Source organism: Bactrocera oleae, chromosome 6 (assembly GCF_042242935.1).
Source record: "Bactrocera oleae isolate idBacOlea1 chromosome 6, idBacOlea1, whole genome shotgun sequence".
NCBI classification, from domain to species: domain Eukaryota; kingdom Metazoa; phylum Arthropoda; class Insecta; order Diptera; family Tephritidae; genus Bactrocera; species Bactrocera oleae.
In genome coordinates this window covers 74,271,414-74,284,506 of record NC_091540.1, presented here as the reverse complement: position 1 = coordinate 74,284,506, position 13,093 = coordinate 74,271,414, and the positions used below count along the sequence as shown (strand labels likewise).

General features: G+C 32.0%; 2 protein-coding genes across 6 annotated transcripts; both read right to left on the bottom strand.

The window, feature by feature from the left end:
* Nucleotides 1-1,709: 1,709 nt before the first annotated feature.
* LOC106619554 (uncharacterized) lies at nt 1,710-3,681 on the bottom strand. Its single transcript, XM_070111615.1, has 3 exons — nt 3,290-3,681; nt 2,274-3,195; nt 1,710-2,217 (listed from the first exon to the last, which is right to left on the bottom strand). Exons 1-2 carry the CDS (start codon nt 3,408-3,410, stop codon nt 2,309-2,311), a joined length of 1,008 nt encoding a protein of 335 aa, XP_069967716.1. The 5' UTR covers nt 3,411-3,681; the 3' UTR covers nt 1,710-2,217; nt 2,274-2,308.
* An 863-nt stretch (nt 3,682-4,544) lies between these two features.
* Nucleotides 4,545-11,184, bottom strand: NT1 (Neurotrophin 1). 5 transcript variants are annotated; one of them, XM_036363744.2, is made up of 7 exons: nt 11,077-11,184; nt 8,379-8,835; nt 7,346-8,316; nt 6,932-7,054; nt 6,731-6,877; nt 6,031-6,664; nt 5,357-5,945 (listed from the first exon to the last, which is right to left on the bottom strand). In XM_036363744.2, the coding sequence occupies exons 2-7, from the start codon at nt 8,802-8,804 to the stop codon at nt 5,535-5,537; spliced, it is 2,712 nt and encodes a 903-aa protein (XP_036219637.2). In that variant the 5' UTR covers nt 8,805-8,835; nt 11,077-11,184; the 3' UTR covers nt 5,357-5,534. The 5 variants fall into 5 exon arrangements, with proteins under 5 accessions (XP_036219632.2, XP_014093158.3, XP_069968345.1 ...); XM_036363739.2 differs by having other exon boundaries at nt 4,545-6,664; XM_014237683.3 differs by having other exon boundaries at nt 4,545-6,661.
* Between the last annotated feature and the right edge of the window lie 1,909 nt (nt 11,185-13,093).

The window sequence follows — 13,093 nt, the reverse complement described above, 5'->3', positions numbered from 1 at the left end:
GTAGTTTTTCAATAAATGTACTTTTTATTATAATTTTATTAATAACTTTTTAATATCAAATTCGGCACCATTTTTGTCTTTATTACAATAGATTAATTTTTATTTCTTTATTGGATACGCTAATTTATTTTTTTATGATTTTATTAATATTCGGCAAGAAATATATATTTTAATTTATAATTGTATGAGAATCTTGCAACATGATTTCAACTAGCGGTTGTGCCAAATACATATGATTTAATATTTTTTATAGGTAAGTACAATACTTTGATTAATACTAATGATCTTGAATTTTATTATTTGTTGATCAAAACTGTGCAAAATTTTTACTTTCATATAGACGAATTCCAGTATATCGCTTTACCAGTAATGGCCATGAAATCCATGATGACCGCCATAGTAGCCACCATAATAAGGGTAACCTGTATAATACCCAATCGCTATTAAAAAATTTCATTATATATATGTATGTAAATATAACATAATAAAATTATGCGCAGACTATAATAGGGAATATTGGATAGAGTAAGGTTATTAAGCTGTAATTCTCAGATTAATCTTAATAGAAACTATGTTATTAATTTGTGATTAACATTCAATAAAAACTGTTTTCGTCTTTAAATCGTTGCATTAATATTACTACCTATCATACTCTCATTCCAACTTTGAAAGTTGAATGTAGTATATAAAAAACTCACCTAAACCGTATATGCCACCATAATATGGATTGTATCCCCCATAGAAACCACCACTCAAGTAAGGGTACGAGTAGTACCCATAACCAATGGAGGAAGACGATTGCAAATCGTCTTTTTCGCTATAAACACCACTATCTAAGTCATCTGATTGACTGGATGCTATAACTTGCTCGGAATTAGGCGCCGCATGAATTGAATTTTCCGCTAGTATCATTGTGCATAACAAAACTATAGACATCACCTGGCTACACTTTAGTAGAGCCATACTATTTTATTGTTTTATATTTTCGACTAATATCTTTAAAACTTTCTAATAAATTAAATAATATTAATAGAGTTTCCTCCGTTTATTATGTTACCGTATAACAATGACAACTGATAACTACAAAATGACTATTTGCGCTTTTATAAGCATTCATCTCCAGAAAGTCGACTTGTTGATTATACCTACACGAAAAATAAAAAAGTTTTCCTACAACAATGACGTGTATTTTGTTAAACAATGGAAATGTTAAGAAAATTGATAAATAAATAAGTTTTTTTTAGTTTTAATTATAAGCCCCATCAAGGTTTCGTCGGATAATGTTCTTCTCCACCGCTCTTTGACAATAGCTCAAGCATACAAACCTTTACTTGTTTTCTCTATTAGACTAAAATGTGGGCCGGACTGAAAATTTCAGAGCTTTTTTACGACTGAGGTGGGTACTTGCATGCCTATTAAACCTTGTGATTCTTTGTAATTATCTACTTCTATGTATGTATATAACTACATGCTTTTCCATTAATGTCGCGCGTTCTTGAAAAATTTCGTGCGTGCCTAGTGTTACTGCTTACTTCGATTTACACTCGTATGTACGAGTATGCAATTGTTGCTGATAACTAGTCAAAGTAAATTTACTTCTTGCATGACCGATCATTAATTGTACTTAATTTTACTTCCAAAACATAAAAGTTGCGCAAAATATTTCCAAAAGTGAAACCGAATTTATTTAAATGAAAACAAATCTTGAATTCCTTGGAAATTACGAATATATGTACGTATGTGTAAAATTGTCTTTAGTTCTTTTAAAACATTTATTGGGCTAGACTTACTTCAGGAAGTTTAATATTGTGAAAACATGTAATTGTAATGGATGTTCTAGTTTTAATAGCAGTATCCCATATATCAGAAGTTTAAACTTTATTTCGATAACTTTTCGAAGACTTAAGTTATTAATTGTAAAGTCAAATGAACACGAGAGCAAGGCATGGTTGAAGTTAAAGATTAAATATTTTAAAAAGATTTCATAACCTTTAAATTTTGGTTTAATGATTTTCACTTATAAATACCAGCTATACCCATGGCTCTAGATCCTTTTCAGAGAAACTTCACTAATAAACATAAATATATGATATAAAAACGCCTTACAAGACGAATTTCTCTAATTGAATGTTTAGATTTCACTAAACAGTGCAATAACTTATAAGATTCCAAAAATTTGGAGCTTCCATTGTTGTTATGTATAAATCGAATCGAAAGCTGAAATGAAATAACAATTTTGTTATATATTACAACTTAACTTAACTTAACCTAACTTTATTATATCTCTTATAGTTTGCTCCTTCTCCATTCAATGGATATTTTGTGAATGTTGCATATTTCTGATGTTTGCTATGACATCTTCATAGAGAAGCCTATCAGTCGTTTTCCGATCAGGTTGCTTTGTACATATGCCGCTTAAAATATAACAATCTCTTTTTCGTTCATTTTCTTCTTGAGTTTTGGCGTATACAATTTTGAAATCATTTTGCGGGAAATTTTGTGGAGTTAATCTTTTCATATTGTAATTTGAGTTCCATTTTATCAAATCTACTTCATTACTCAAAAGAAAATTGGCATCCTTCAATAGATTATCCATGTGCAATAACAATAAACTCCCTTTTCGAATAATCAAATTTGCATTATCGACTAACTCCGAAGTAGATGGTTGTTTTTTAATTTTTGGTTCGCCTTTAGAGTTAAACGCTTCCTGTAATTCACGACGAATACGATTACTCCGCCATTTTTGCGACAGACTTTTATGATCGTTGCCTCGTCGAAACTTGTTTTGTTTGTTTGCCACCTTCATAACCACAGTATGTGTTGTGAACTTTTTGTGGCGGTGTACTGCCCGTTGTATCTGCTGTTTCCGCTGATCATGTAGTTTCTTGTTTTTACGAACTGATGCTAAGACTTCGCGCGGCAGTGTAGTGGATGCTGTCAACATCGGTATATATTGGAGCCGAGTCTTTAATGATGATAAACCCGTTGTGTTTGAATCACTTACAAGTTTTTTGTGCATACGTTTATGCGTTTGCATTTGTACTTTCTGGTTTAGTTTTATGTCCGCCAGCTGTTTTTTTACTTCGTTCACTTTCTTTGGCCACTTGCTACTTGTTGCACCAATTGTTAGAGTGGAAACTTTCATTAACTCTGGCATTGACACGCGGTTCATTGACTCTGGTGCTTGCTGAACGCCTGCTTGATAAAAAATGTTGATTAACAAATGAAAATATTTGTGAAGGCAGAATTATATGCATCACATTATTTGCAATTTGTTCCGAATTAATACCTTGTAGATGAAATGGTACTCTGTCAGATAGAGTTCCAAGTGACAACCCTTTCAACTTGATAGCGATACACACTTTGAAAAACCAAAAGCTTAGCGCGAATATTCTAATTGTATTTTTCATGGCTATCCGTACAGCTTTATTCACTTTCACGATAACATTGTCAACCGCACTGTGCGTTGATTACATTTAAACTGTATACGGTTTTACCTATACAGGTAATTTATATACTAAATATCATATATCTTCTCTTTTTACTAAGTGAAAATAGCCAACTGGATAGTTAGATGTGTTACAAACAGAGTTTGTGAGACTGAGCAAAAGGAAGATAGATTATTTCAATTAATCACTGTCCAACTTTATGAAAGCGGAAGTGTTTTCAAACCGCAAATCAATTTTTTATGAACCATTCAAATTAAATAAGCACAGCTGTATGCCAATAAAGTCCCATGCAGCAGTAAAGTCACATGCAGGAATGCAATTAACGTGTAGGGAAGCCTATGCAAGTTTTGTTTACATAACGATTATTTGTAACACATAAAACTAATCGAGATAGAAATGTATGTATCAAAATGATCAGTATAACGAGACAAATTGAATTCCTTGAAACACTCAAATTTGCTACAGGGTATCGCAGCAGGGGCATCTGTGGTTTAAAATTGTTTAAAAAGTGAAGGTGAACCAGCCCTCTAAAAGGTTGAATGTATATATTTCGAAAACTAATCAAGCTGAACTTAATTGTGTTCAAAATTGCTTAAAGTGAGATAATTGGACGGAGTGTCAGAAACAAATATAGGATTGTAATGAAATCAGCTCTTGGTCAGTGGCCAAATAATAATCACGACCTTTACATAGCCTTTCCCTATGTTCAAAATTATTTAAAATGAGATAACTGTCTAGAGAAAAACTTTAAATTCATTAAATTTTACCATAAAAATAATATGATGATCCGGTTGACTCTGTACAGTTTCTATTAGTCAAGATGTGTGTTTTTTAATGAAATTAAACGGATTTCTTTTTGACCACAATGTGATCTGGCGTCGAAAATGAATGAAATCGGTTCTTGTTTTAACCCCTCATACCTAATATAATGTTATCTGCTACTTTGGATGAATTTATGTAAAATATTATATTTTTTATGTGAGATATTTTAAAAGCATTATATGATTAATAATAATGTGAATTGATGCAAAAGATTTATGAAATCAGACCATATGTTCCCCGAACCCTCATACATCCTAATAATAATTTTCGCGCTTCTGATTAGTGTATTTTATTTCTGCAGAAATTAACAATAATAATAAGTAATGATTTTATTCATTTTTCGTATATGATTCATGATATGCATATAACTACATAAACATCTTTGACCCATAATTTATAAACAACCTTTAGTAACTTCTTTTAGTCAAAAGTTAAAATATTTATAAATTTATGAAACAGGCTTTGGTCAACCCTTAATGTTTTCCTATTATTTATGCATACTCACAAATATCATACAATTTTTATTTCATCTTCTTTTCCACTAATTGTAGTTTTATATGTATTTATGTATAATGAAATGAAATTCTCCATAAGTTTCTTTCAAATATGAGTTTACTTAAACTACAACATTTGCTTATTTCTATTGGTCATCATTGTTCTTAAACAAATCCAAATATTTATATACATGGATATTTGCTATGCATTCCTATGAAAGAACTCGTGTTCGAAAAAATAAATTAATAATTAAATAAACACGCTTAATAAATTAAATAATAAATAATATAAAGGGAATAATTAAATTGTATTATACGTTCCATACTCACATATCGTGAAATGTCTATAAATAGGAAATATTTTTCTAATAAGAATGACCTTTCATTTTTATTAGAACCGGATGCCAGGTATTGTCATCTATATGAAATCTGTTGACATTATCTACTGCACTTCCGGTTCTGTCACGCAAACTCAGTCCGCTTCCTTCATTTCTTGAGTTGACGCCTAAGTCTTCCGATACAAGTGGAGTCTGTGGTTTCATTATCTTATGAGGATACATTTGTCCCTCACTACTATCATCAGTTTTCTTGTGTTCACCTATTGTTTTTACTGTCGCCAGGACGGTAGAGTACTTTTGATTTTCGAAAAAGTCAATAATAGGATGATAGCTATAGTTTATTCTTTTTACACCCGGCTCAGATGGTACTTGAGAAGTTTCTGCTGAATTACTAAAATCAGTTGAATTATATTCAGGATTATGGATGGAGTTTACATGGAATGAAGGAACGTATGGAAGCTGCGTGGAAGTCGGTTGTTCATGTTGCGAAAAACTCCACTGATTTGGGTGACGCGCTGTTGACGGTTTTGATCTATTTCTGGTTTTAGCGGTTGATGTAATAATTGGCTGTGCTTCTGAGCGAAATCGTGGCATTGAGTTCTGCTCTGCATTTCCAAGAAATTGGTAATGTGTGTTAACCTTGTTGTTGGAGCTGTAATTACTTGGTTTTTGTTGAGTACCGTTATAGATCGAGTTCGGCCTTGCCGTTTGATGGGCATTGGTGGTAATGCTGTTGCTACTTTCAACGACTCGGTGTTTAACGGTCGTTGTTGAAGAAGTTGGGTTTTCCCCCGCAATGGGAGAGTTAACGGTGTCAGTAATGGATGAGATGCTAGTTGGAGCTGTATGGAGCACAGAATGAATACGTTGCCGTTTTTGTGGAATTCGCTTATTAAGTTTGGCCAAAGAGCTAGCAGAAAAGTTTACCTCTTGCTTCTGATGCAGCTCACTTGGTGCAATATCCAAATCTACACGTTCCTGATTGAAAGTATTGGCTGGGCCCAGTCTTTTATGTGGCCGCCTACGTTGCGAGTTCCTTATTATATTTTTCGTAGTGGCCGATGTACTTAAAGAAGAACCAAAATTATGATGTTTATGCTGAAGTTCTTGCTTATAATCAATGAAATCATATTCTTCTTCGCCACCTGGTGGGATTAAATATGATCCCAATGTTGGATTTGGTGATTGAAGTTTAAATCGACTATCTAACAGTAACTCATTGTTATCATACTTTTTATGATTTCCTTTGAGACCATTATTGAGTTGGTAATTTAAATCATCCTCATCCTGTTCGTCATTGTAGTCGAGCTCTTCATTAATAGTCGAATAAACATCTGAATTTAAAGCTGTTGTAAAATGTCTTGTTTTGGTATCTGCTTTGAACGGAAAATGCTGCCGCAAACCATCTATCTGACAAGAACAACAAGTAGGTACTTTGAATATATCCACATGTAAGCCACGTGTTCTATCCCAACTAAGCAAGCGATGGTAATTATAGACCTGAGTACAATGAGAACGATATTTGTGAGCCAAATAGGAGCAACTCTCTTGGGGTGCACTGCTTGAAAAAATCAATAACAAAAATATTTAAACTTCTTAAATCAAAAGGGATATTTTAAATACTTACATGCATTTCTCCAATCTGAGCGTTTGAGTGTGCTGACCAGTATTAACTATATATTTCCATTCTCCAGATGCGGAACGAGCCTTTTGAGGGCGCGCATACCGAACAATACTCTGACACATTCCACCTCCAGAGGCTTCGTTTTCTTTACTGAAGTTAATTTCATTCATAATGAAACTTTACAATTTAATTTATTATACTAACCGACGGATAGAAAAGTCGTCAATATCATCAGTTACATCTAACTGAATATGCTTGTCATGATAATCGGCCCACAAAGCAACCATAGCGTTTTTATGGCGTCGAATGCTACCCATTATTAGATCTCTGATATGGTATTGAGCCATGTTATATAATTACGAACAAATAATAATTTAAAATTTGAAAATTAAATTTTAAACTATAAAAAGAAAACCAATTGAACCAGAAACCCTATAACAGTGTTGAAACTTAAAATATTTGTGGGCATGGTTGAAATTTACAGCAACGCTACAAACTAGTTATATATATTAGTATTAATTATCAAAATTTTTATTACAACTTTAAATAAGTGTTTTACGTGAAATTAAAGCAAATAATAGCATATAGTTTGCTTCTTTAGAATTTCGGGGCGCTTACAGTGGATAGTCCTCAGTTCGAATGCACATAGAAGAAGTGAACCTCTCACATTTCTGGGGTGGCAAAACACCGTTATTACTTCCGCCTCCGTTGTGTTGTGCTTCAATATTAGAACGAATGGGCAAAACTTGGCCTCGTTTTCGTTTCGTTGTTGTTGGTTTAGACCGACTGAGGTGCTTTTTATTGCTTGTAATGCGGTATCGTGGACCTGCAATAAGCTCTTCAGGTATGGGTAAAATTTCGGCCAATCCATTTACAATTGATTCATTATTGTTTTGTAGATTAACTTCGATTTCTTTTAAACTGGCAAAAGCAAGATTCTCAACTTCTTGATGCAACTTTGAATGTTGAAGTTGATTTTCAGTAAGTGTTCCATTTCCGATATCTAGATATTCAATACCGTTAGATCGATTCCTGCTGGTCAAAGAATCACTATCTTTTGCATTGATAAAGGCTGTGGTGTTCAGTTTTATCATATTTCGAGTAACCCGACCACCAATATCATCATCATCGATTGAAGGTAAATCTGAGCGAATTAATTTATGTGCAAACTCTGATGTTGTAGCCGTTCGTTTAGTTCGCTTTGGTAAATTCTTAATCGAATTAAAGGTACTAAATTGTTCGATTGGGGGCGAAGTTGTATTCAATACTTCTTGCAATTCCTCATTTATACTTTGCGGATCTAACATTTCTTCACCAGTTTCACTGAAAAATTCCTCTAATGATACTCCGTTATTATTTTGTCCACTAACGATAGATAAACCGTCCGTTTTCTCAATATGTTCTTCATCTAGTAATTCTGTTGTTGATACATCGTCCATGCGACGTTCTATATCTTGTGATTGGTTATTTGGTTTCGTCGAATCGAGATCCAAACTCAAATACTTTTGAGCTGAATTACGTACAAGATTTGCAATATCATACACAATTGGCAGTAACAGTTTCTTGTCATTTCCAAACATCGCACGTACCTTTCATAGTAATCAAAATAATAAAATTATTAGAAACAAGAAACTTAGTAGGTACAATTTACCTGTTCTAACTTTAGGCCTTGGTCACCCTTTAAATTAATTTGTGCTGAAATTAACGCAGACAATGTTAATCGCTGTTGAGGAGATAATGCACGTAATATTGGCATAACTTCCACAAATTTTTGACGCAAGTGCTCGTTAGTTAATGCTTTTGAAAGTGCACTTCTCAAAACATGTTCTCTCAAATTAAAAGGGCGAATTTGGTTTTCTTCTTCCAAGTCGCCCATAGTTACAAAAGTTTGAATAAAGTTATCATCAGCAGCATTATTTACTTGATCTCTGATTTGCTCGCTGTTGTAATTCCATTCAATTTCCTTTAGGTCTACGAAATCGAAATCGGCCAAATCATCATCCGATGTCATAACTAACCATAACAAACAAAAAAGAATGGCCCAAAATAATGTTTGGGGTTTTTCTCTTGTCTGCATATTCGTTAGGTTTTTGTACTATGAAGTGAATCTAAAAATTTAGTTGAAAATAATATAAAATTACACTGGTATCCCAATAAGAAAATTATTGTTCAAATTTTGTACAAAATTTTAAGCTTCTACTATCAGATGTAATCAAGTTATAACCAAAATTCAAATTTTGTTTCAATAAGAATGGTTTCTATTTAAATTGTTCTTTCCTTCTCCTGTGAACTTATGAAAAGTGTTGATACTTTATTTTACATTTAAGTTTATGATTCAAGGATTAAATGCGGGAGTATACATAATTAATCCAATACTCATTGCAAATGTACATTCGTTTAGCAAAAAACGTTAAACAGGGACTTATATAATATAAACCAGTGGATTTGGTTATTTATAGGGAAATTATTATCATTGAATAAAAGTAAAAGATACTCAATAAACATGTTATGTTACTAATGCACATATATACATATTTATGTTACAAAACCACAAACTCTCTGTAAAACACAAGAACACAAACGTTTTATCAGAAATTAACAAATATTGTATAACTATTGACTCATATTTTTTTCTCACTTTTAGGTACGTTTTTATATTGTCGAAAGTTTTCAGTTCGACTTTTATCCAAAGTACTCAAAAGAGGGGTGAGATTAAGATATTGCTGGTCAGTGAATTGTGTATTTTCTTCGCAATGTTTCACTATTGAATTTTCTTTAAGAGTGAGATAATTAACGCTAAATACTGAAAAAATATCACGATGCAAAATAATCTCTAATTCAGTCAATCAGTCAAAAAGCTGTAGTATTCTTTACGTATTCTAGGTGCTATATACCCTTTTCAAGTGTGAGGCAACTTTGTAGTTAAAAGCTAAATTAAATACATATTTTATCAACAGCTCCGATAGTGCATCATTATGTTTTCTGCGAACAGACGAAAAATTTATTAGAAGACACATTTTGCAGTACCCTTGGGTTGATTGAATGGGAAAATTATTACAAGTACAATGTTGACAACAATGAAGCCCATAATCAGCCCACCAATAGTAAGCATTATTTCCAATAGTTCAGTGTCATTTCTATTGCAAAACTGTATACAAGTATATTGTATGAAAAACATTTTGTTTCATCTCCACGACGTACAAAAGCTCGTTTGACTATTTTATGGTTCAAGTATACTTGCTAATTGTACTCTGAGTTCAATGACTTTAAAGTGTGGAGAAAAGAAAAATAGTTTATGTAAATACATATAAAAAATTAATTGTCCAAAAATTTAAGCTCAAGTTATATTTAATAACTAGAATCCCCGACATATGTTTATTCACAATGTTTCCCACTTTTTGAATGTAAAATTACCGTTTAGAATAAATTTTTCTTGGCTCTTTTCCGATTTTCATCTAATTAAGATACAGACTTGGTGCATTAGCAAAGTGTTTTTACTGCGATGTTTAGCTGAAACAACTAAAAAGCACATCTTTTTATAACAGCACAGTTTTTAAACATAAAATTACTGTTGAACATAGAATTAGTTGAAGAACCTGAACAAAATGTTTCCTATTGTTGCTCTTCGAATTTCGAGTAAAGTACATATTTCAATACATAGGTACATGTACATGTGAAATAAAAGATATGCCTAAATATTCATCCGGGACTAAACTCTAAATGAAGAACGCGTGTTAAAGAGAGTTCAAAAATAATAAGTGAATAAAAAGTTAAAAGCAACGTCTTCCAATAAACGTTCTACAATGCCAACATATACACGCCAACAACAATAATGTGTACAAAAAAGAAGTTACAACCGAAGAAGAAAAAGTTGACACAATTTTCTATTTGTTATGTATGTCTTTATACAGACATATGTATGCATGTATAAATATACATTCATATACAAGTCAATTCATACTGTTATGAAGGTGCACTACGGCAGTGGCAAAGTGGAACATAATACATTTAAACACAACAGTTTCAATCTTATATGCATAAATTAAGTTTTTACTAAAGAATCGAAGAAAGTTAAATTTTAGACTTTCCCTTCTAAAGTTTTAATCAATTTATGTAGCAATTTTCTTAATACATTTAATTTTCTAAGTACCTAGCTATAATGCCTACTTGTCCCTACAATAAACCTTTTCGGGTGCTGATATATGATGGAGAAATTATCAATGAGCTTTCTACGACTTTCCACAATTTTCTTTTATTCAAACTATAGGTGAACTTTTGTCTACAATTAGTTGTAAAATTTCAGTAAATAATTTTATGATGTTTTCATTTTAATAAACATATTTATTTACACTATGCACTTATTATTCCAGAAAACTGGTTTAATATTTATCCAAGAGTTGGCTAATGCGCTTTCCAAATGCCGGTCGTATCACGTTAAAACCATGTTAGCAACTGACTCTATTGATATATACTCAATACTAACATGGCTTCCAACTCCCAAATGTCAGCGATTGTGCTTATTGCTGCCGCTTCTGTTAAATATATTCCGTACAGTACATATATACACTCGTATTGTCAAAATTATAAATAGTAAATTTTACACCAAAATAAATTCTCAAAAATTGTAATTATTTAATTTCGCACAAAAAAGATCCAAATGAGTTCAATTTTTATCCAACCATAATTATTTTTTTAAAACTTTAAATTATTTCATACATGGTAAATATTTTTTTAAATCTATAGATATTATTTTAAAGTAAATCATTTCCACAGTTTCACAACTTTGTTTTATATGATTATTAATTCGTAAGAAAAATATTGTTTAAAATAACTAACAAGAAATAAAAAGTAAAGTAAAAATAGAAATCAATTAATTACCACTAAACTTTATTGCGATCGAGAAATATCACACATATTGATCGATACAAAAATCATTATAGTATGTATATGAGGGCTACGGAAAATTTAAACCGATTTTATTAATTTTTAGAACCAAATATAGAATACGTTTTTGTGAGCACCCTCATATATTCAGGCTTAACTATAGAAATTCAAAGATAATTATAAATATTTGTTTTACGTTTAAACTTAAACATAATAATAAAACATTTTATCTAAGGAATCAATAAGATTGTCACAGACAGAAACATGTTTTTATATGTATGTACATATTTGTGAATATTTTTGTTATACTCTTGCAAAATGTTGCTACAGAGTATCATAGTTTTGTTCAACCTAAAAGTTGTTTGTATCACCTAAAGCTAATCGAGATAGATCCGTCCGTCGTACCGTCCGTCTGTGCAAGCGGTAACTTGAGTAAAAATTGAGATATCGTAATGACACTTGGTACATGTGTTTCTTGGCAAAAAAGGGAGTACATAGATGGGCCTAATCGGACCACTACCACGCCCACAAAAGCCATTAAACGAAAATCTATAAAAGGCCATACCTAAGCACTAAATTAAGATATAAAACTGTAATTTGGTACAGAGGATCGTAGTAGCAAGGAACACTTGTGGTCTAAAACATTTGGAAAAAAGGGCGGGCCCCGCCCTTTAAGAGGTTTAATGTACATATCCCCTAAACAGTTTAAGCTATTATAACCAAATTTTCTACCGACACTGCAAAAATGGATGAAATCGGATGATAAGTCCGCCCACTCCCACATAAAGGTTTTGTTGAAAACTACTTAAAGCGCAATAAATCAATAAATGAATGCGCCATAAATATATTACACCCAAGAGGAGAAGGTTTTATAGGAGCCGCGGTCAAAATTTGACGGTGGTCGTGGCACCAACCACATTTGGGTGAAAATTCATGTCTCCGGACCTGCTCAACCGATTTCAACCAAATTCGATAGGTAACCTTATTCTGACATTCATGACCAATGAATGTATCAGGATAAAACTTTACACAAATACTACATTTGAAGTGTGCCAAAACCCTAATATAAGATTTTCAAACTTTGGTTGGGTTTTTACCGTATATATCGGTCAATATATAAGATAGCTTAACAAAATTAACTGAACGTATAATATTAGACATACTATAGTTTAATGCCGAAAATATGTGATATTGGACTACGAATTATCCAAACTATTGTATATATGATGATTTTCGTTATTCTAACAAACCCTATGCTGAATATGTCGGTCAGTGTATGAGATATCTATATATGTAGGTATGTATATAAAAGAAAGTCGTGTTAGTTGCCCCATTTATAATTCAAGAACAGCTGAACCGATTTGGCTGAAAATTGGTGGCGAGGTAGCTTAGAACCAGAGGGCAAACATAGGATACTTTTTAATTATTTATGTTAAAGGTCAATACAATTCATACATACAAAAACTATATTTCCAGTCATAA

Bases quoted from the DNA above. Each gene is read 5' to 3' on its own strand.
- LOC106619554 (XM_070111615.1), bottom strand. From the start codon at position 3,410: ATGAAAAATACAATTAGAATATTCGCGCTAAGCTTTTGGTTTTTCAAA. The intron at 3,196-3,289 runs GTATTAATTCGG...TTTATCAAGCAG, and splicing joins AGTACCATTTCATCTACAAG to GCGTTCAGCAAGCACCAGAG.
- NT1 (XM_036363739.2), bottom strand. From the start codon at position 8,804: ATGCAGACAAGAGAAAAACCCCAAACATTATTTTGGGCCATTCTTTTT. The intron at 6,878-6,931 runs GTTAGTATAATA...AATTAACTTCAG, and splicing joins GACGACTTTTCTATCCGTCG to TAAAGAAAACGAAGCCTCTG. The intron at 6,665-6,730 runs GTAAGTATTTAA...GATTTTTTCAAG, and splicing joins CTCAGATTGGAGAAATGCAT to CAGTGCACCCCAAGAGAGTT.